The 23,618-nt window shown below is 46.1% G+C and overlaps 1 protein-coding gene across 4 annotated transcripts in view; it reads left to right on the forward strand.

Moving 5' to 3' along the window:
• The window catches only part of Ntrk3 (neurotrophic tyrosine kinase, receptor, type 3), a 365,258-nt gene that overhangs the window by 199,989 nt on the left and 141,651 nt on the right, over positions 1-23,618 (forward strand). For all 4 annotated transcript variants that reach the window (XM_005381579.2, XM_005381580.2, XM_005381581.2 and 1 more), the window contains exon 12: positions 9,108-9,296. In XM_005381579.2, coding sequence (XP_005381636.1) covers positions 9,108-9,296 — 189 coding nt within the window. The remainder of the gene's footprint in view (positions 1-9,107; positions 9,297-23,618) is intronic.

Below are 23,618 nucleotides of genomic sequence, written 5' to 3' on the forward strand. Positions count from 1 at the left end.
TTCCCTTCCTTTCCCTTCCTTTCCCTTCCTTTCCCTTCCTTTCCCTTCCTTTCCCTTCCTTTCCCTTCCTTTCCCTTCCTTTCCCTTCCTTTCCCCTCCTTTCCCCTTCCTTTCCCTTCCTTTCCCTTCCTTCCCTTCCTTTCCCTTCCTTTCCCTTCCCTTCCCTAAGTGAGTGTTCTCGGGCTAGTTGATCAGCTGCATCATTTTCAATCACAAGGCGATACCTCCAAGCAGGGAATGCTATGAGGCATGAATGACTCCTTTGGTTCCTGTAAGAGGCTGGGAGCGAATTCGAGCTGGAGAACGTAGCTTGTCTTTTGAGAAATGACTCAGGGAGAGCATGGAGAGATGAGGAGGGAGGGCATGCCTGGTTGTGTAGCCTGCAGGACTCTGTGTGTTGCAAAGTTCACAGTGGTACTGTCTGGACTCTGGGGGAAGCAGAGGGTAGGGCCCAGAGGAGCCCATCCAGGAACTGAAGGTGATGACTTGTCCCTGGGTATGCTCTTGGGCACAGCCCATGTTCTCTTGACCTCTGTCCCACCTCTGCCAATAAAAATTAAGAAATTGATTTTCTTTTGTTTGCCTCTGAGGACCAGGCTTTTTTTTATGAGACAGTAAATGGAATTCCTCTCTGAGCATGGCTGGATTTTTAATTGTGTTTGTTGTGCTTTCTCTTACTCCATTTTATGAGTTCCTGCTCCCAGATTTGTTGATGCGGAGCTCTCTCCCACCAGGGACATGTCAATGTTTGATTTTTATCAGTAGGAAAAGGTTGAGGTTTTTAAAAGCTCATTTTCTTAATCCAAAGGTTGGCTTGTTTGCCTCATTCTGACACATTAAAAAAGCATGAGACACATCCAGCCTTGTTTTCTTTAACCCTCCAAGTCATAGCTAGGTGGTTGAAATCGGAATCTACATAGAACTGAAAATTAGAGCTCAGCTTTGGGACAGAGAATGGGGAAGAGGCATCTTAAGATGAATGGTGTCATTGTGGACAACCAACCCGTCTTTTACACGAAGTACTTTCATAGAGATTTGTTGAAGAGGTGTGAAACACTTGGTCTTAGTTACTCTTCTCATTGTTAAAACAAAATACCCAGCACTCACAGTTAAAGGAGGAAAGATTATTTAGCTCATGGTTTGTAGATGTTTCAGTCCATTGTTGGCTGACTCCATGGCAGGGTGGCTCGGCAGAGAGGCACTGCAGAGGATAACCAGTCCATGGCAAGCAGAAGACAGCTAAAGCAAAACAAGCAAGGGACAATCGAAGCTCTTTCTATCTCTTATATCTTATCCACCCTTAATCCTAGTACCCTTGATTCTAGCATTGTACCATGAATCAACCCCAGTGTCACACACTGTAGATTCAGCCGCCTCTAAAAAAGTCCCACTTATGACCTCATGAAGTTTTGTGGGGACACCTAAACACAAGCCACACTTTAAATGAAAAAATTATAATTACCATTGTTGGATGTGGAGACATGGTAGACTGCATCCTACCAAGCTCAATGAGTTAAACAGCAAAGCTGTAAATCTCAACTATACCACCCATGCACCACGTGTTGGTTGGGGTCCCCTGCTCCATGCTAGCTTCCCTGGAGGTCTTAGAGTGGTTGACTGTGGCTCTGACTGATGCCCTCACAAAGGCCAATGCAAGAAAAAGAGAATGTGATACCCTGGATTATAGAGTTTCATGTGGAAGGGATAGGTATTCACCTGTGCTAACTTTTCATCATAAGAAAGAGTTGATTATAGCTCCTGAAAGGCCTTTCTGGATTAGGAGGTGAGATTTCCCTCCAAGACCTTCTTTGGAAGGAGATACAAAGATAAGAGAGAGTATAGAGGTAGATGGATTCTGGCCAAGTGATTTTACAATTCAGCCATGCTTGTTGAACATGACTTCCACATATATTACATGGGCTGGTCCAACCTTGAAAGTACTTGTCCTTAGAGTATTGGTCTGATGTCTCACTTTCATATAGGGTCACCTACTCATACTCACCTGTTTGTCAGAAATACTTGGGGTCGCCATACTGTTGAGAAAATGGGCAGCATGGTGGGAAGATCTTCAGAAACAAACACTCATGTCTTGACGTATAGGTTCCATCATTCCCTGGCTAGGTGATTTCTGGAAAACTAAACTAGTTTGAAGATGAGTTTTCCAGTTGATCAAATGAGAGTAACAGTAGTTTTTGAGGATCAAATGAGATGAGAACAGAATGCCCAGCAACGTATCTGTCACATAGTAGGTTTTAATAAATGTTGGGGTTTCTCTCTCTCTCTCTCTCTCTCTCTCTCTCTCTCTCTCTCTCTCTCTCTCATTAAAACTACAGGGATCCCAGAATCTTTGGAGCCACAAATCATTCCTCAGGTGTTTGAAGAACCATTTTAATATGTTAGCTGAGCAAATTTCGTAGTAGAGATCCAGTGACTGAATTTCCTCAAATTTCTGAGAATTGTTTGTGCTTTGTAAGTCAGAAAGTTGGTGTAATGCAAGGGGATTTTATTTTTTACTTTTAATTTCTTGTACTACTGGGGATTGTGGTTTTGTGGGTCTTTACACTGAGCTACATCTGCAACTCTCATTTTTTATTTTGAGATAGGGTCTCACTAAGTTGCCAACTTGCCTAGGCTGAGCTTGAACTTGTGTTCCTCCCATGTCAGCCTCCCAGAATGCTGAGATTACAGGAGTGCACCACCCAGCCAGGTTCAGAAGGGAATTTAGAGACAAGGGCAAAGCATCAAAATGATGATTTTAAGGAAGCGTTTTCCCTGTTCTGAAAGAAGAGGAGAGGGTTAATGAGGCAATGCTTTGCCTCACCTTCCAGGCTGCTGCTTTTCTGCATTCATGTTCTGCAATCAGCCCCATCTCCCTCTTTTGTTTTCTACTAGGGACCTTGAGAAAAAGTTTTGCTGGAGTCATCAGAGACTGCCGCAGAGAACTCCTTGTACCTGCAGGTCCTCCTGGTGACTCCAGCTCTCCGAGATTGCCACCTGAGATTGTGGATGCTGACCCCCCTGCAGTGGGGTTCCCTCACTGATCTCACCAGAGGCCTGTGCTTTCTCTGGGGACCCAAGTCCTATCTAAGAATCAACCACGTATGACAGTCTGAGTCATTCCCAGTGTGATGCCCTGATTTTCCCCTGTGGATGGGAGGGGACAAAGGAGCCTCTGTCAAGACAGTGTGGACCAGCCTAAGTCCCTCTAGGGACTGCCAGGTCCCCCTAGGGCTCCAATCATTCTGTTACACTGCAGTGGAAAAACAAAACCCACCACAGATGTGAAGGAAAAAGGTGGCAATTTGGGGAGAAAAAGTGTGATATTAAGTGTCTGAGTGGATCTATATTCCCTTGAGGATCTCTCTCTAAAGCTTGAACTTTCCAGAAGGGCTGTCTTTCTTTTTGTATGCTGTGCTGCATAACAAAATAACTGTGTAATTGGGAATGGATTAGTGACAACAGCGTGGCCACGAGCAGGTCCTAGGTGGGCTGCATATCTGTGGGGATGGAGCGTCTCAAAGAGAGTAACCGTGGCTTCTGTTCCTGACCTGCCTTAGACCTTGGTAGCTTCAGGAAAGTGAGGGATCGCTGCCCAGGCAGCTGAGATTTTCTTTCCCTTTTTGGGTATCTTGACAGATTCTTTGCTGTGGTTATTAAAGTGAGAAGAGACGCTTCCTCCTCAAAGGCCCCACAGGCCTGTGGGTCTTGCCCCAAGGTGACTGGTATGAGTACAGCCAAGTTGAGAAGGGAGTCTATTCCTAGAGTGAAATGCTGCCTCCTCTATGAATCGTTCTCCTCCGGGACCTCTGTCACCCCAAGGGTGTTGGGAAATGTGTGTGGATATGGGGAGACTTTTCATTGTGTTTTGTTTTGTTGTTTTGTTGCAGTGCTGGGGATTGAACTCAAGGCCTTGTGCATGCTAGGCAAGTGCTCTACCCCTGAGCTACAACCCCAGCCCAGACAGACTTTTAAAACTTATTATTGTTTTATAAACTTCATTATTAGAGCAATTTTATATTTCCCAAATATTGAACGGAAGGTCAGAGATCATGCCCAGCCTCTCCCTTACTTATACCTTTCACAGAGGAGACTTTTTTTTATGACTGATGGAGGCCGGGATTGGCTTTGTTATGGCAGTGGCTCTAGGGATGGAGTTCAGGGCCTCATACATGCTAGCAAATGCTGAATCACTGAACTACATCTCCAGGTCTTTTTTTTTTTTTTATTTAAATACAAAGTTTTTGCCAAGTTGCCCAGACTGACCTTAAACTTACAATCCACCCACCTCAGCTTCCCAAGTAGCTGAGGTTACAGGTGTGCACCACCATGCCAAGCCTGAGATTGGCTTTTTTTTTTGGTTTTTCTCTGGTACCGGGAACCGAACTCATGGCCTTGCGCATGCCAGGCAGGCGCTTTTGCCGCTGAGCTAAATCCCCAGCCCCTTGAGATTGGCTTTTTAGGCCCAGGTCCATGGATGCAGAGTATCTAGCAGTCCAGTCCAAGCAGATCTTGACTTTGGCAGTGACGGCTCCATTGAGGAGCGGTGCTGGACTCAGACACAGGCAGACAGGGACTAGCCACCAAGGTCTCCTTTGACATCCCTGGAAGCTATGGTCTGTGTGCCCTTTATTGGTATTTTAAGGAATGTAGTTCATGAAAAGGCAGAGGTAACAGAGCCTTAGAGACTGATGAGGGTCTGATGGCACAGCACTCTTGTCTGTGTGGACGTAGCTTAATAAGAGCATTTAGCAGAGCTGGGAAGAAGGGGAGATGACAGATTACCTGTAATCTACCTAGATGAGTCTAATGGGGTGACTCTTGTCTCAGTTCACAAGAAGGAACATCTTTAAAAGGATTTCTGCTCATGAGGAGAACAGTGCACCAGGATTGATCTGGTGTCCTTCGTACACTCACTGTCCCCACAGACTGCACTTGCAGGGAGGTGGTGCTCAGTGATGGTTCTGAGCTAGGCCGTGAGTTCCAATTCTGTGTTACCATGTCTTTGTAAGGCTTGTGTCATGGCACAGGTCACTACTCTGTGCTTCAACACTCCCATTTTTAAAATGGGACGATAATGACACCAACCTCACGGAGGCATTATAAGCTTAAAGAAATGATATTTACAGAGATGGATACCTAGGAAGCACTGGATGATACAAATTGGGAGGATGATTGCGATTTGTCCAGCTAACACAAATCACCATAATTTGACTTTACATATGCCATTCTGTGGAAGTTGCTGTCATTAAGGTCCCTTCCTTATTCTCAAACACAGTAGCCTATTTTCATTCTTCACCCTACTTGCCCTCAGTTTTTCATCCTCTTGAACTTGGAGGAATTCTCTTCCCTTCACTTCTAAAACAATGCCCTCTTCTAGTTCTCTTCTCCTTTTCTGACCTTTTCCTCTCCTCCTTTTCCTTACCCTCTTCCCAATGCTCACACTAGAAGCTTTGGGTTCCCCAGAGCTCTGAGGTCTTGTTTTACTGTTTTATTTCTGTGAGGCCTTCCTGTGTAACCCCTTTCCTGCCCATGGTTGGGGAGCTTTGGTAGGACCGTTCCCCCATTGCTATTACTCCAGCTGTTTCAAATTCGAAATTATGCAAAGACAGTGGTGACTATTTTTGAGCACAAACTCTTAGAAAATTTTCTTGCCCTCCCATTGTCCATAGACTTTGTGAGAACAGATTAAAAGAAATGTCTTTTACAAACATTAAAGTCCCAAAGTTATATCTTCCCAATATCTTTATTCTGTGTCCTTCCTTTGTGTCACATAATGACCCATAGTACTGCAAAGGGTGGGTAGAAGGGTCCTTGTGCTTGGTCTTTTTTTCTTCTTGCAGCTTGTGGTCTGCAATTCTGATAAAGCAGGTGACCTATGGTTGCAGGGAAGGCTGTGAGTCTGTTCCCTTTGGTTATCTCCTTGCCATAATCCTACTGCCAGAGATGGCAACACTATTTCTTTTTTTTTGTTTGTTTGCTCCCTTGTCTTGCTGGACTCTCTTGATGCTTCCAAAGATAGGGAACCAGTGAGACACATTTTTGCACATTTTCAAGTACCTTTTCTTTTGTCCTTACAGTGGATAAATGTATAAATTTAGGTATAGAATGCTAAGGTAAAAAGTTGTTCATCACATTTTGAAGCAGTTGCTCAGTGCAGAAACAACAGTGGCGTTCATTGTGATGGAAAATGTCATTGCCTTTCTGCACTGCCATATTAGCAATCTGATAGCAATCTGACTTCTAGGACAGTCGGTGGGACTTGTCCCTCCCTCCTGGAAGCTCTGAACATCTTCTCTTTATCCCCTATCCCCCACATTATGGTATTCTGTAACTTTGTGTCATGTGCAAAGTGTGTGTGCATGTGTGTGTGTGTGTGTATGTATGAGATAATTGTGCTAGGAACTAAGTTGGTGATTTGAGAAAACTTTCATAAGTTTTTTTATTCTCCTTCCTATCTCTTCAATTCATTATTGCCTCTCCACTCTGAACTTCTTTTAATCACATGTTTGAAACCTTTTCTGTATGAAACCTTTAATGTTCTTTTCTTTTCCTGTTTATGTATACTCTTTTTGGTCCTGGTTATTTATTTGTTTGATATTCTGGAAGATTGTATTGACTTTATCTTCCAATCTTGTTTGACTTTGAAATTTAATGATCATAATTTCTAACTAAGATCCCTCTAATAGTTCATGTTTAAGCATCAGCTTGTTTTATAGATGTGACATCTTCACTTACTTCTCTAAGGATAATAGTTTTTTTTTAAGTCATCTGCTTCTTGGTTTGTTTGTGTTTCCTGAGTTCTCTGACCATTGCCTGCCTTATTCTCTCTCTCTCTCTCTCTCTCTCTCTCTCTCTCTCTCTCTCTCTCTCTCTCTCTCATGCTGAAGCTTTGCTGAAATTCCTGGTAAGATGTGCCTTGGTGCACTGCGTGGAGCATATCTGATGACATGACCATGGAGTGAACTTGAATTTTTATTGGGAGATCCCAAATGTCAATATGCAGGGTCTTCTTGGAGAGTTTCTCCAGGGAAGCATTCTCTCATCTCCTGGCCCTGTGAATTGAGACTTAGGGGTGATAGGAAGGTTTGTGTGCACTTTCTGTTATTCTAGGATCGGGAGAAGGGGCTCAGCTTCATGTTTCATCCCAGCACTCCTCTGAGCCTTTGCACTCAGTTTCTCTAGGAATAAATTGCTGCTCTTGTGGGCAGAGATGGAGTTATTGCCCGGGTGCCTTACCCCAGCCTACAGCCTTGTTCCTGCTGTCTTCCTGGCTGTCTTGTCCTTTATGTCCCGGGCCTCTCCTAGAAGTGACTTCCTGTTAGTAGGCCCCTGCAGTCCCCCTGCTGGTCCCTTCCTGCACTCTCCAAGCCACCAGCCTCCTTTGACTTTTCACCTTCCAAAACATTGTTCTCGTATCTTATTTGCTCTTGTCTCCTTTCTTCTTCCTTTTGGTGATACTGATATTTCTTTAATTTCTTCTCATTTTAATGGCAAGGGTGAGAGAATAAAGAGCTTAGTTTATGAAATGAACAGTTCGAGGAACAGTTTAGAGCTTAGTTGAGAAATGCTTAGTTTCTCCTGTTTAACTGGAAGTCACTGTGCAGTTTTCCAAAAAGTTTACAAAATATATTCAGGAATTAGCTTCGTTTTGCAAGGCAGGTGATTATTGCGAGTATTCGGGTGACCACTTATTGCTACGTGTTCACATGGTCTCCAAATACGGTCAGTCATTTGTCATGGATTGAATAAGCCTGTCTGTGCTGACAGGGTGGAATTGAGGGTCCTCAGTTTGCATTTAGCAGTCTTCCATTTAGTTCTGCCTCATTGCCACTTCACCTCGCTGTTTGATGGGAAATATTCTCTCCATAAACTCCAGTAAGATGTAATGGATTTCTGCAGTGGAAATATTGTTCAAGCCGCAAAACCAAATCACAGCAGGCAGTTTGTCTGGGGACCCTGTGTCTAGCAAAGCAGCCATTTAAAATGCCAGTCGTACAAAGCCACAAGCAGTCACAGCTAATTCCCTTTACAGGAGTTTTATTTGTATGTATGAGAGAATCACACCACCAAACAGGGCCATTGTTCTGCTGAGAGGGAAGCGTTCATTATCTTTGTCACCTTGCGCTTTGGAGTATCCTTATTCACTGGACTGCTTCTTTCGGTTAGAAAATGGTGAAGCTGAGGTTGGGGAAGACAAATGGCATTCTCTGCAGCCACTGGGGGCGATATGGATCTCCCAAGGAAGAACAGCTGGGCCAGCTGCCTGAAGTCTAGTAGTGACATGGCCTAATTATTTTCACTTGTGAAACGTGGCTGTGGTTAGACCTACATCTAAACAAGGCTGGTCTTTTTGTAGAAGAGGAAGGCCTGATGAGGGAGTCCATGAAAGCCATATCAGATTCCTCTGAGATCTGATGGCTATGCTGAAAGCCTCTGGGATTCCAGGCTCCCAATCAATGATCTTGGTCCCAGCTGTGATAAGACTCACCTGGAGAGCTCTGACAATCCTGATACTCAGGTGGCACCACAGACTGCCTGGGTCAGAGTCACTGAGAGTTGAACCCAGCATCCGTAGTTATTAACACTCCCAAGCAGAGGAGGGACAAGATGCCAACCACTACTAGATCATGTTTTAAAACTTTGTTACTGCTACATGTACAAATAAATTCATTTAAACTTCTTTCTTTTTCTTTTTATTTGATAAAGATACTATATGCCGGCCTTAAACTTATGATTCTCCTGCCTCAGCCTTCCAAATGCTGGAATTACCAGTGTGTCTCACCACACCCTGCTCTAAAATTTGTATCATTTTGAACCACTTTGGATATTAGAAGGAGTGAAAATAATTTGTAACGTGGTTATTTTGAGTCACTTTTGTTTTGGAGATATTTCCATGGGTAAGGGTTGGGTAATTGTTAAGAAAGAGAATTTGATAGGGAGGGTTCACTGAATTTAGAATTCAGACCATTGGTGGGATATGCTTGTGATGGTCTTTGCTCTTATGGCAAACATGGAGGGGAAGACAGAGTCTGTTGGCAGGGCCGGAAGTTGACTGGGTGTGGGGCGGGACCTCCCCAGAGTGACATGTTTTCTGGCTGTTTCTTTAGGTCCTGTGGCCGTCATCAGTGGTGAAGAGGACTCAGCCAGCCCCCTGCACCACATCAACCACGGCATCACCACACCCTCCTCTCTTGATGCCGGGCCTGACACAGTGGTCATTGGTATGACCCGCATCCCAGTCATCGAGAACCCCCAGTACTTCCGTCAGGGACACAACTGCCACAAGCCGGACACGTGTAAGTAGCAGGATGGAATCCTGTCCCTTTTGGGGAGGGAAGGGTGGTGTGGCAACAGACCATGTAGCTGGGGTTCTGGGATCTTCTGGGGTGACCTATCACCTGCCAACCTCCCACTAAGAGACCTTCCCTGTTTATCTAAGAATTTGCAGGGCAGCCGGGGCAAGGAGAGGCCCTTGGGAAGAGTCCCTGTGACAGGGAGGATCATGGGTCTGGTCTGGTTCCCTCTTTCTTCACCTGGGATCAGCGGGACCTTGGGTAGGGAGAGGTGCTCCCAGTGAGGCAGGAAACATGGAGGAGGCTGTTCTACTCTGCAGACCTGGCCTGGGTAATTATGACACATGACTCTATCCAGCCAGTAGCCCTGGAGACCACCAGAACCTCCACGCAGGACTCCATGGGAAGGGAAGGGAATGAAGGGCAAGGTCCCTTTGCATGGAAACATCTCTCCAGCTGCCCCTCCACTGCCCCACTCTGAGAACTGGATCTCAGGCCCACTGCCAGGAACCCTCACTTCACCACGACAGACCAGAGGCCCAGGGTACCTGTCTCCTGCGCACCCCTCACGCCCTCATCTCTCACCTCTTCTTGGTTCCAGCCCCTCTCTTTGCATTTCTGCTGAGCCCTGCTAGGTTCCCCCTTAGCTCCCATAGCCCCAGTGGCCCATCCCTCCATCTGGCAGGATTCCTTCTCGCTGTGTGCCCCGGTTCAGTCTGGGCCCAGCAACAACAACGCACAACCTTTCCCCTCCCACTGCTCCTGCCCAAGGGAATGACCCACTACTTCAGAGAGAGAGAGAGAGAGAGAGAGAGAGAGAGAAAGAGACAGAGAGAGAAAGAGACAGAGAGAGAGAGAGACAGAGAGAGAGAGACAGAGAAAGAGAAAGAGAGAAAGAGAGAGAGACAGAGAGAGAGAGAGAGAGAGACAGAGAGAGACAGAGAGAGAGAGAGACAGAGACAGAGAGACAGAGAGAGAGACAGAGACAGAGAGAGACACAGAGAGAGAGAGAGAGAGAGAGATTCTTTGGCCCTGGAGAGCAGAGGTGCCAGTGAGTGCCTGAGAGCTGGAAGGGGGCCTGGTGACCAGCCAGGTGTGGAGGCCTTGCCTTACAGACAGGAGCACCAGGATCCTGGGAAGCTGTGAGTCCCCATTCCTGCCCGAGGCTGCCTTTTAACGGTTCCCTCGGGTCTCAATCAGTCCCAGTGCAGGACTAGGGAGAGGTGCTTTTACTAATCCCAGGGCCTCAGCTATCTGCATGTGGGTCGCACTTTATAGCTCACATAACTATTGGCTCGTCCTATGGCAGAGTGGGCCTCTGGCTACCCCATTCATCACCCTTTGCTTCCATTACTTTGGCTCTAATTTTTAAGTGAGAAGGTTGCCACGGTGAGAGGGACTGAGCTTGAGTCAGCATCAGGTCATCATTTACCTTCCACATGGGGTGTCCTCCCAAATCCACCTCAGGGTCCGTCAGATGCTCCCTGTCTGTATCAGAGGAAGGACACCTGGGTTCTGGACCAGGGCTGTGTAAGGCAGAAAGATAAGTTGTGGGAAACAGCAAAGGGTGCTGTGCTCTTTGTCAAGCTCCTATCTCAGATTAGGCTTCTGCCCGGCCTGGCCTTCATGTGGCTGAAAGGAGATCCTTATTCTGGAGGTAGTATTTGTCTAAGCTTGGTTCATGGTGGATAAGGAATTTTCCAGGGCACCATTGGATTTGAACAGAGACCCCGCCATTGCTGTGTTAAATATAGAGTTGAGTCTCATTGTTTGACAGTCTTATTCTCCCACCCAAGTACTAACCAGGCCCGACCCTGCTCAGCTTTCGAGATCGGATGAGATCAGGTGCATTCAGGGTGGCATAGCTGTCTCCCTGTTTTTGGAGTTCCAAAAACTCACTGTGAACAATGAGTTCAAGAATGCTGAACCATTGTTCCTAGGGGAAATACAGCGTTAGGTTCCTATGAGCCTCTGATCACATCTTATCAACCAATCAGTACATAATTTTGTTGTAAGTTGTATGTGAATTTCTCTTTCAAGACACCTTATTTAGTATCAGCATTGAACTCAGTGACCCACAGCACTATAACTCATGACTGTCCACAGCTTCTGTAGCACACCTGTTCCTCTGTGAGACACATCACAGCCATCCTCTGCAGGAAACAGCAGGGGGAATTTCATAGACAGTGCTTGGGAGCCATCTTAAAGAGCAAAATCACAACACAAAGCATCAATAGACCATGAGAAAGGTAGCTGTTTAGAACGTATGAAAGGAGAATTTCAAAACAGTACAAATATATACAGTTTTACTTGCCAATAAACATAAGTATTTTTAAAGAAGAAGGAGTGTTGCCTTGTCCATCTATGCTGGAAATGTGTACACAGGGCCACTCGTGCTTTTTGCCGTTCCATGCACATCCCCACGTGATGCCAAAAGCACCTCAGGTATTGGTTTTCGAATTGCAAGTGCATCTCAATGAGCAGGCAAATGCACGGGATAGATTCTGTGCATACTGAACGCTGCCTGTATTCCTTTTAGCAGCTGTACTGGGCTCCAGGTGCAAAATATGATCTGAGCCCCATACGTGTGTCCTGTGGAGCTCCTGATTCCAGGTTTTAGCACAGCTTCTGGATAGGTTGACTCTGACACATTTTAGTATTCCTTGGGCTATCAGACTCAGTGTTCCCGTGGTAACTTGGGAGGTGTGTAGAGGACCACAGGACCCAGAAATTATCCTTGGATGTCAGGGTACAGAGCAGAGCTGAGAAGCCACCACACCAGGAGACCAGGCACAGGCAGAGCTTCCCTTCCAGTGCCCTCTGGTTAGAAGTGTGTTGGGGTCCAGACGTACTTCTGTGTAGTCTGGAGGAGGCCAGTGACAATGGAGGGGAAGCAGATGATTGACAGAGTCTTGAAGGAGGAGGGAAGCAAACAGTGTCCATCAAAAGAGAACCATGAGATCACTGTGGCTATAACAACCCTTTAATATTAGGTGAAGTAGCCTTTTCAAGGAAGCAGCACACTTGCCCTGTCAGCAGACAGAGGCTGCTCTTGTTGTTTGCAAAAAGTGTGAGGTATGGTACTCTAGATGTGCCCAGTCCTCCCTCAGCTAGCCGTGGGGACTCACACAGACAGGGGCCAGACGGAGCACCCAGGTGCCTTCAGTGGATTTACCAGCTGATACAAGACAGCAGGCCCCACCTCTGTTCATCAGTGCTTCATCAGTCCAGGGAACTAACCCACTTGGGGATCTGTGATGAGACACTGTCATATATAGTTAAAGCCACATACTCCTTGGTACATAAATGAGCAGATGCTGTGCATAAGGCCAGGGTCACTCCTTTGGAAGAATGGCAAGAATCCGGGGATTCAGAGAGGAAAAATGCTCAGTTTGTGGGCTCCAAGCCTCTCTCATCTCATTCCCTTCCTTGTCCCATTTTAAAATGTGTCACATGGGAAGGAATTTCAGCCATTTGGAGCTACCTGACTTCAGGCTTCCTCAGGCCTCTCAGCTGGGAATTAGGCACAAAGCATTTTTCTTCTTTAAGCATATGTTTGTTTATCATGAATAGTGACCAGCACGATTAGGATGCTGTTGCTCTCTTTGCTTCTCACTCTATCTACCTTCAATCTGGCTCATAGCATTTTCCTTCTCTTGCCAGGCTGCAAGGGTATTTAGGGATCACCTGGTACAGTCCTTATCAGATACCTGCATCCCAACACCTATGTTCCCAACAAGCACTCTGCATTTGACATTTTCTTTGTTCTGAATTTAGTCAGCCTTTCCAGGGTTTCTGAAAGAACTAAATGAAGATGCACTTACTTGGTCATGTGTACCCAAACTTAAGACTAATGAGGCCCTCTTCCTCATTACTTACATGATACTTTCTGATTCCAAAATGGCTTCAGGAGATGGATATGCCTTGTTACACGACTCAGGGTCCTAGACACTAGGTTAGATCCTAGAGAATGAGCCACCAAGGGACCACAGTAGGTTACCTGAGAGAAAGTTGTACATAGCAACATTGGGCCATTGGTTACCTTTGTCACTCTTGAGACAGCTCTGGGCTGCGGTAATGTGGTTCTTGGGCTGGGGCTGGATTGTTTGCTGCTGTTGTGAAAGTCATGCATTGGCTCTTTCCCACAGGCCATTTGGAAGGCTCCTTGCTTTCTTTAAGACTCTGGATTTACTGTTCATCCCCTTTCTCAAAACCCATTCTCTTGGTTGAGAAAGCAGAAGGCATCTGAGGGAGCTAAATGTGTCTCCTCCTCTGTCTCTCCTTCTGTCCTCAGGGCTTGGTATCTGCTTTTGTCCCCAGGTAGTGTTTCCACCTTCCCGGGGTCAGCATCTCCCTGCCTGCATCTCCCCAACCTGGTCAACCTGCTGCTCCTCCTGCCTATCCTCTGAGGTCATGCTGGCGTGTCCCTCTGCTCAACACAACCCTCTTGCAGTTCCTTGACCTGAAGCTCCATTTCTGTCCGGTTCAATCTTCCCAGGATCACCACCCCTGCCAACAGCTCTCCATCCTTGGTCTCTACAGAGCTGGACTATGTGTCTTTGAGTCTTTTCTACTTTAGCATCCAAGTCCCTTGTCCTGGGCTGACTTTCCCCAGTCATTTATTCTACACACTCATTGTGAGGGTTTGTCTCAAGCTCCCTGGGCACTAGAAACAATAAGGAACTGGGACACATATGGTTACTTCTCTCTCAGGTTTACAGCCAACCAGAGCTGATCCTCAAGCCCAGAGTGGTGCTCCCTGGTTCCTTGTGCCCCCTCTTGGGACCTTATATGTTCAACTCTCACCTAATGACTTCCTGGCCTTTATCTCTTCTCTCCAGATCACCAATCCCAAAAACCCTGGCTGCTACCTTAGTATACTTTCTGCGTTGATCTGATCATCCCTTCTGCTTCTCCTGGCCCCACTCAGCATCTGTCTTGGTTAATTTTCTCTCATTGCTGGGGCAAAATACCTGACGCCCAAAATGAAGGAAGGAAAGGTTTATTTCGCTTACAGTTTGTGGAGATTTCAGTCCATACTTGGCAGGTTACAAGGCAGACTGGCACATGGCAGAGAGCTACAGCTCATGGGGGCAGAACACAGCAAAGGCAACAACCACAAAAGCCAGGAATGGGGGAGGAATGGCCTCCAGCAGCCTCTTGCTCTCCCTTACATATGCAAACTATCCACCCCAGGTCGGGTGCAGCTCTCATACCCATAATCAATCAAACTCTAAAAGCCTACCCCATGACCACATGAGGCTTTGGGGGGACACCCAGACACAAACCATAACAGCATCCTCTTGTTCCTTCTACACCTTTCCATCCTTTAGCCCCTGGCTCATTTCCAGTCTCTTACAAATTGCTCCTAGGCCCACACTACTCCAAGGAGAGCCTTTCTTCTTTATAATCCATGGCTCACAGTCAGTGCTGTGTACTTGTCTGGAATAACATAGGGGCAAGTCTTGGGTCCTCCTGCAACCTCTCAAATATATGTCCTGTTTCTCAAACTTGATTTTTCATTTATCCCTAGATTGGCCCTTAGAGGTCATAATTCTTTATTTTATACAGAAAGCACACATGGGTCTGGGGTCAGAGAAGATGCTAACTACACATGTCACTTGGTGCTATTGTTGGATGCTGAATGTCTCCAAAGGCCCACGTGTTATGGGCTTAGCCCCAGGATAGTGCTGCAGAGAGGTAGCAGAAAATTAAGGAGGTGGGACCTAGCGGAAGGCCTTTAGGTCATTTGGATTGTGTCCTCGAAGGGTATTGAGGGACTCCCATCCCTTCTTCATTCTATTTTGCTCCCTGGCCATGGGATGAGCAATTTTTCTTCCTCATGTCTCCCCTCACTGCCACCTGATCTCCCTAACAGATGCCCACAGCAATGGGTTCACCTGATCGTGGCCCAAAAATCCTTAAATTGTGAGCTTAAACAAACCTTTTATCTTTATAAGTTGATCATCTCAGGTATTTGTTATAGTAATGGAAAACTAACTACCATGGATGGCTCCATGCCCAGGATCTGTAGAGATTACTGAGAAGGAAAGGTGCCTGACTGGCATCCATAGCCCTTCAGGGCTAAGCATGGAGCTGGTATGTATTGTTCTTCCTTTCCTGTTGTCTTTAACTGACTCTATAAGGGAGGACCTGCTTCTCCCATTTGATTGGTGAAGAGACTGTGGCTCAGTGAGCTTCAGTAAGCTGTTCCATATCATAGCTATTTAGAGCCTGAGCCATACACCCGGACCTACTGACCTCAGCACCCACCTTTCCTAGTGGATCACACTGTCTAGAACACCAGGGACTGCACATTCACCATAAACCTGTTTAACTCAGGGGGGTGGCCTTGGAGGAAGAAGGATCACTTTTTGGGGTCTTTAGAGTCTCATTCTCCCCATTTCTGGCATAATGGTGACTTTCATATAGTACATTCAAGGTTTCCTAAAGGTTGCTATTGTCACCAGGCAGGGTCAGCTTTGGTCTGGCTTACACACTGTCTGCACTGTCCCCATACCAAGGCCCTAAGGGATATAGTTGTCCAGATAATGTGGTACTTGGTTATAGTGTTGCCATTTCCCCCCTCCTTACAACAGTTTTAAACACTGAGCAGAAAAACTGAGCAGAGATTCATGTTCTTTTTTTTTTATTTTTTGGTTTTTCTCTGGTACCGGGAACCGAACTCACGACCTTACGCTTGCCAGACAGGCACTTTGCCGCTGAGCTAAATCCCCAGCCCCTGAGATTCATGTTCTTGTTTACTCCCTTCCACTTTCTGCTCCCAGCAGTTTGTCGTACTATTAAGTCTTACAGTAGTGTGTGTCTTGGTTATCTTTTTCTCATTGCTGAGACAAAATACCTGACTCCTAAAATTGGGGAAGGAGAGGTTTATTTAGCTCACAGTTTGTGGAGGTTTCAGTCTATAATCAGCTAGCTCCAAGGCAGGGTGGTGTGGCAGAGGGGCAACAGTTCAAGGCGCCAGAAGACTACAAAAACAAGAGTAAAAGTTAGGGTAGAGTAAGCCCCCTTTCCTCTCTTATGTTGTGTGCAAGCTACCTGCCCTCAGGTGGGTGTGGTGCTCACACCATCTCATCCTCTCCCACAGAATAAGGTTGTTTACAAAGTAAGGACCCTGGCCTCCTGCTGAGTCACCTAGTTAAACTTCTAAACTTCTCAAGTTGACACAATGTATCAACCATTACAGTGTGGAATGGATGCTATAATTGACAGACTACTATTGAGAAATCATTGTTAACCCAAGTACAGTTTACAGTAGGGTTTGCTCTTGGTGTGGGACAGTTGGAAGTTATACAGTAACACACAGAATAATTTCAGGGGAAGCTAGGGGAATAATACTCTGTGATCACCTACTTATTACCCTACCGCTGCCAGTCCCTGGAAAACGTTGATATTTTTACTGTCTTCATAATTTGTGTTACCTTTTCCACGTGTCATATAGTTAGCATTATGCAGTAGATGGCCTTCTCAGATTGGTTTCTTTCACTGGCAATGCATACTTATGGTTCTTCCACATCTTTTTGTGGCTTGGTAGCTTATTCTTTTTCATTGTATGGATGTGCCACAGTCTCTTAGTCATCCACCTGATGAAGAACATTGTACTTATTTCCTTGGGCGCCCATAGCAAAGTGTCACAAACAGAGTAGCTTCAAACAACTGAAAGAGTTTTGGAGGCAGTAAGTCTGCAACCAAGATGTTGGCAGGGTCCTTTGAAAGCTAAAGGAACTGTGCTTGCCTCTGCCCAGTCTCTAGTGATGTGGTGGCAATCTTTGGTATGCCCTGGCTTACTGCTGTCTCACCCCCACCCTCTGCCTTCACACAGCTGTCTTCACGCTGGATCAGGGGCCCAGCCTGCTCCACTGTGACCTTCTCTTGACTTCATGAATGGCCTCTGCAATGATCTTATTTCCTACTAAATTTACATTCTAAGGCATTGGGAGCAGGGCTTCAATAGACCTCTTTTTTGAAGGATATACAACCCATAATAGGCAGCTTGCTTACTCTCTATATTTGGCAATTATGAGTAAAGTTGCATAAACATTCTTGTGCAGGTTTTTGTGTGGACTTGTTTGTAATTCATTTGTGTAATTACTTATGTGTGCAATTGCTTGATCATATGTCAAGAATATGGTTAGCTTTGTTAAAAAAAAACCCACCAAAACCTTCTTCCAGTGTGTCTGTACCAAGACAGGTCCATTTCATGTCATTTTAGAGGCGCCTTCTGCCTCCTGTGGGTGTGCACCCTGTTCTTGTACACTTTCTGAATTATACAGACTATGTGCGTGTGTGTGTGTGTGTGTGTGTGTATTCACATGTGTGCAACCATATAAATCTTTCTCTTTTCTGATGTGACTTATACCAGCAACTGAATTGTGTAATTCCTATTGCGTTTTTACAGGGACCAGTAGTGATCACACTCCACTTCTGCTGCGCCATTGCTCACGTGGTCCCTTGATTTACTGACCCATGTGTTTGTGCCTTCATAGCAGCTCAAATGCATCTCATTAATGTGATTCTCTGTGGTGCCAACCTCAATCAATCACTGTCCCTCCCCTTGCCAGGCATCCAAATCCTTTTCCGCTTTGCTGTCCCTGAGGTCTGACTGCCTTCTCTTCCCGAACATGTCACATTCAGCCTTCCCCTCCATACTGACTCTGTTTTCCCATGCGAATGTATACATCTTCAAAGATAGGGGTATATCTGACCCTCACCACCTCATGGCTGGCCTCTCCTCTCCCTTGATCCACCACAGATCTCACCCTGCTGACCTTCAGCTCTGTCCTGGGGCCTGCTTAGCTCCCCATGCTCATGACATTCCCCAAACCCCATCTTTCTTGGTTCCCTCCAATGATCTTCTCTCTGTTTTTTTTCCTTTATCTGGTCAACAAGCACTAATTACTTATCAAGTGCCAGCCCCTGGGGCTACAGTGTAGAACCCCCTCCTTCCCGGTATTTCCTTGATTCAGTGCAAGTGTTTGCATCACTCTCTGGCTTCGTCTTGCTCTCTTCCATTAGGGCAAGAGTTTGATGTACCCTCATACCCCATTCTATCATCCTGCAAGGTAAGAATTTCTGTGCAGAGAACCAGAGCTGGTAACAGGAGAGTTGGGGGCTGCCTCTTGGAGTTGGTACCCGTGGTCCTTCATCAGGGATGAGTAAGGGGCTTGTCTCCTTCTCCTCTGTGCCAATTAGTCATAGAGCTTGCCTTTGCTGGAAGAGGAGCTGCTGAGGCCAGTTTCCCAGCTGTGATGGGGAGCACAGAGTCTGTGTGCGTAATGCAGTATTAATAGTGCATCGGCATGATATAGATTTCTGTCACCTTTTATACTAACAAACATCGCTTAGTGCAGGGTAATGATGGGTGTTTATTCCCAGCCACTTAGCTCAGCATAATGGACTTGCAGATGAAATATGGAAAATGGGCTCTTTTGTCTGGGAGGCAGAGGCCCCTCCTGGAACCAGTAGCAGCAGCAACAGCAGCATCTGCTGCTACTGCAGAGTAAGCTCTTCTAGGTTTTCATCCAGCACCATCTCCAGATGGATGAACTGGGCTGATGGCAAGAGGAGGGTCTGGTTGCACTGCTGGCCTGGGAGCTCAGTGGGCTGTAGAGCCGAAAGAGGATGACTGCATGCCGAGGCTGCTGTTTACTCCCCATGGCTGCTGGAGGAGGTGGCCTTGGCTAGATGTGACTTGGGAAAGAAATGGGACCAGTGTGAGCATGGGGGACTCTGAAGGGTCCCCTCCTTTATTCTGGTGGTTGGATCTTGACAGAGTCCTTTAGGGGAAGCATAAGCTGAATCTTGATGTAAGTAATGGTAATATTTAGCTCTAGGCCCCCCCCCCCCCCGGTATCTCCTGGTCCTGCTTTCCTGGCAGGATTGCATAGAACATTGTTGAGATTGGCCCTATTTTCAAATCCAATCCAATTTTCAGAGCCAATTAGAATAAGTAGCAGATCTCTGAGGATTCTGTGATGCTACGTTTGGGAAGCCCAAGGTCTCTGGAGGAAAGGACTGCTCTTAACATTTCCCAGTTTTCTTTTATTTCTAGAAAGAGCTGGGTGATCCCAGACTGGAATGTCTTAGGAGCCAAGGGAACAAGTCCTAGGCCCACAAGTTTGAGTATAGATCTACTCACGAGTTTGTCCTGAGGGTCTCAGTCTTTAGCCATTAACCTCTGCTGGACATTCACTCCCAAATCCCCCAGATGTTGACAGTCCAAGTTTGACACTTTTTTGCTATTTTTTCCTATCCTAGAAAGAAAAAAAAGTTAAATAATGTCATTTCCCCTAAGTTATCCAAACTCTAGATATTCCCCAGCATGCACTTCCAATCTATAACCAATTGGTCCAAAGGGACAGACTCACACCCACCTCCCTGGGCCAAGACAACTTGCTTTTCTGTTGATTATCAGGACCTCACTGCTGTAATCACATACTCAAAGTCAGTAGCTGCATGCAGTCATGCTAATTAAGTAATTAGGTATAATTATACTTACTGTAAATACACAGTAATCAGCTAAAAATGAACTTGGGGGGATAAGGATGTGCTGTGTGGTCAAAGGTGAAGGATGGTTAGACCCCCAGCCAGCCTGGAGTAATGTCATTCCGCGGTGGACAGTGAGCTGAGGGGATGCAGCAGGTTCTTTGTTTCCTGCCCAAGCCCTAGCAACTCCTTGTCCTCCTGGAATGTTTTGGCTTCAGTCTTGTCTTCAAGGAGTGGGAAGAGTAACCTCCCTGCAGAGATCCTTTCCAGCTCAAGGTTCCTCAGATAGAAGTTCCGGCTTTTCTCCCTAGGTTCAGACATCCAGTCTACTGGGGCCTTCAAGGGTGATAATTCTGAGACACACACACAGGGGCCAAATAGGAACCCAAATGTAGACCTTATTGCTGGGCCAAAGGAGGCTGCTCAGACTTTAAGCCTGCTTAGCTTTTCTGTTGCAGGGGCACAATACTTGACACCCACGATTTAAAGAAGGAGAGGTTGAGTTTGGCTTACATTTTAAGAAGATTCAGTCCATGGTCAGCTGGCTCCACAGAAGAAACAGCATGGTTGAGGGGCCCTGTAGAGGAAAAGGTGCTCAAGCCATGGCAGGCAGGAAGCAGAGAGAGAAGGGAGGAGCGGGGGACACACGCTTTGCAACCCGGCCTCGTATCCTAAGAGCACATTCAGCTGCTGACCTCATCTATGGATGTATGCACTGAGGAGTACAGCACCACGGGATAAAATCACCTGCCAAAGCCACCTCTGAGTACACAAGACTTTTGGAGGACATTTTCGATTTAAGCCATAACAAAACCAAAACGTTATGGCAGATGATGAACTCTGCCTGTTTCATCACTCAGATAAATCACTCCCTTCTCACAGAAAGGAGGAGTCGGGAATACAGGCTGAGGGAAGGACACTGGAGGCTACTTCCTGTGTCTCCCATGGGATGGGGCAAAGGAAGTCCCAATACAGGGGAAGAGGTTAAAAAGCTGGAGAGGGGAGATTTCCACCTTAAGGACAGCAGCAGGCTCCTGTCATTGGTAGAGTTATTAGGGATCCCTATTGTTATTCTCTTTGCAGAGTCCTTTTTCAAGAGAAATGGTCAGTGTCTCCCTTTTGTATGAACAAACACAACTCATTCTCCCAGTGGCAGGATGGGACCTATGGCAGACAAGTGGGGCATTCTTCCCCCTCTACATTCCTGATGCTTGCTCACTACAAACCTAAGTTCCACCCACCCTTTGGCCGAGAAGCCAAGAGTCCAGCTGCCCTTCCATCTTCTCCCCAGCTGCCTTTAATTCAGTTTTTCCCGAGTTATGCACTGAGGGATGCTAATAGGCATTTCTCATTCCCCCAAGAAAATATTCCATGGTCAAATAATTTTGGGAAAACCAGCATTAAATTTTTTTGGTGCGATTTTACCATCCTGGAGTTCTAAAGCCATTGTAACTTTCCAAGAAGGACCTTGTGCCTGTAGAATTTCCCAAACACATTGTGCCATCGATCTTGATTTTGAGATTCACCTGTGAGCATCTCTGTGGACATAGATGTTCAGTGGACCCCATTCCGGTATGTCCTGGTATTTGAGGTTCTGTTTCCCTGCCTCCCCAGCAGATGTGGTAGCTCACTCTGATGGTGCCCAGATGGGCCTGGCCCTGCGAGGTGCAGGAAGTAGCTGCATTCCAGAGGAATGCTCAGGGTGTGGCATTCTTTAGGATTTCTGGCAGAACACCAGATGCCCTTCATTCAGTGCACCGGAGGTCGTTGCCTGCTGTTCTCTGCCTGGAAGCTCTTGCAGGTGCTTCTAACACTTCCTAAAACCCCAGATGCAGAGATACTGGTCACAGCTACATTTGCCTGCATTCCTCATTTCTAGGCCCATCTGTGTCGGAATCTCAGGGAGCTGCTCTGAAGGAAAATGTGTAATCCAAGATGCACGTGGCTTCTCAAAACCCCCATTTTCCAAACCATTGTGTAGAAGGTCAAAGCATGGCTTTATTTCAAGAAAATGTAAAGCTCTTGGCTTGGAGTGGGCGTGAGCAGGTCCAGCAGCTGAGAGAGTGAACTGAACCCTTAGTTATAGTGGGTGTGTCCTCGTTAGAACACAAAGTGTTCTACTTGTCCCAACTTCCACCTGCCAAATGGCTGTGGGCAAGGCGTCCACCTTCCCTATGGTGGAGATGAAACAAGGTGATCATGTGGCCAGTATCTTTTGAGATGAACTGGTGGGGTGACCTGAAAATACTCTGTTAAACTTGAGTTAAGAATCATATACATGGTCACCCTCACCTTGAAAACAATATTTTTATATCCATCATTACAGTGTCATAACTATGCAAAACTAATGATGATGCCAGAAGGGTATGTTTTCAAAGTTATTTCTGAGAAGATAAAAATTCTTCCTTCTAGTGACTTCTTCCCTACCACTCTAAGAAATACCATTTTATCACCCAGATTCACAACCACGCAGATGTTTCTAGGAGTCAGAGACTGTAATATGTTGGTTGTCAGGAAATGATGGATACAGATGAACAAAAGACTCAGGCCAATTTCCTTGTGGGGTTAATGAAACTGAAACACTGGGGGCTCAACTAGAGGGCGCAGAGTGATGCGTGGAGGGATATTTGTGTTTGTTTGAGACTTTGTTTTACTGTGCCCTTGTCAGATACTTTTACTGAAATGAATCTCCTGTGAAACCCCACCACCACCACCACGCACACACTCTTGCCCTTGTGCAGGATGTTGAATGCTCCTATGCTTGGCCTTCCTGGTATCCTCCATGGTGGAGCTCAGTACCCATCTGCTGTCTTCAGAGACAAATGTATATGTGTTTGACTCTTGTTCATATCTGTGCATATGTCTCTGGTTTTGGACCTGGATTTTTGTCAGCTGAAGTCCTTTTGACTGAAAATACTAGACAGTTCTGACCCACTGGGGTTAACAAGAAGGAAACTGATAACCACAAAAGTCAGTTAATGAAGTAGAGAAGGCTCCGGGTGAGGTGTGTTAGGACTCCAGCTCAGCTTTCTTGTAATTGTCTTGCCTCTGCTTTGTTTTACATTACCACCAGACTAAGTCACCATATGGGCGCAGAAACTCCAGGCTTTACAACCAAACACATGGACCAGGGCCATGGAAGCGAATACCTGCACAGAATGGGGGTTCCGTTAGTAAGAAAGGGGAAGTGCCTATTAGAGATAGTAGTGAGTGCCCTCTCAATCCTCCTTCATGAGCAAAGCACATGCTCACCATCTTTCAGCCCTGCTAATACTGTCACCCTTGCTTCTACGAGTCAGCAGGAGCTGCCTGGAGGTGCAGGAGGTAGAAGAAAGATGAGAACATTGATCCGATGTAAATTTTACTGCTCATAACTCTCCTCTTAGGGGAACAAGCTGGTAATTTGTGGTTGCTGTCACCAGTGTTCTGGTCTGGCAAATTGTGCTAATTCTCAGGGCTGTGCTTGTATGCCCAGGCAAGGAGAAATCTCTGCATTTGGTTTCCTTGGACCCAGTTATTGTGGTTCAAAAAGTTGTGCATATTCCTGAGAGCAGCTGTGTCACACTTTGCGAGTGGTCTCGGGAGAGTAAGTGGGAGCAGGGTGATGGCAAAGAGAGGGTCAGAGTGAGAACAGTGAAGAGTAATAAATTACTGAATACCTGAAAGTCTCAGGCCAGGCTCTAGACTTTAAGTGCAGACATTAATGTAACACTGAAGCTTTATGCTGCACCATGCTTGCTGTATGTTGGGTACTAAAGGGCATTTAAATGTAATAAATTAGTAAGTTATTTAATCCTCATTAAAACCCTATGAGACAGG

Source organism: Chinchilla lanigera, unplaced genomic scaffold (assembly GCF_000276665.1).
Source record: "Chinchilla lanigera isolate Chin_1 unplaced genomic scaffold, ChiLan1.0 scaffold00015, whole genome shotgun sequence".
NCBI classification, from domain to species: Eukaryota; Metazoa; Chordata; class Mammalia; order Rodentia; family Chinchillidae; genus Chinchilla; species Chinchilla lanigera.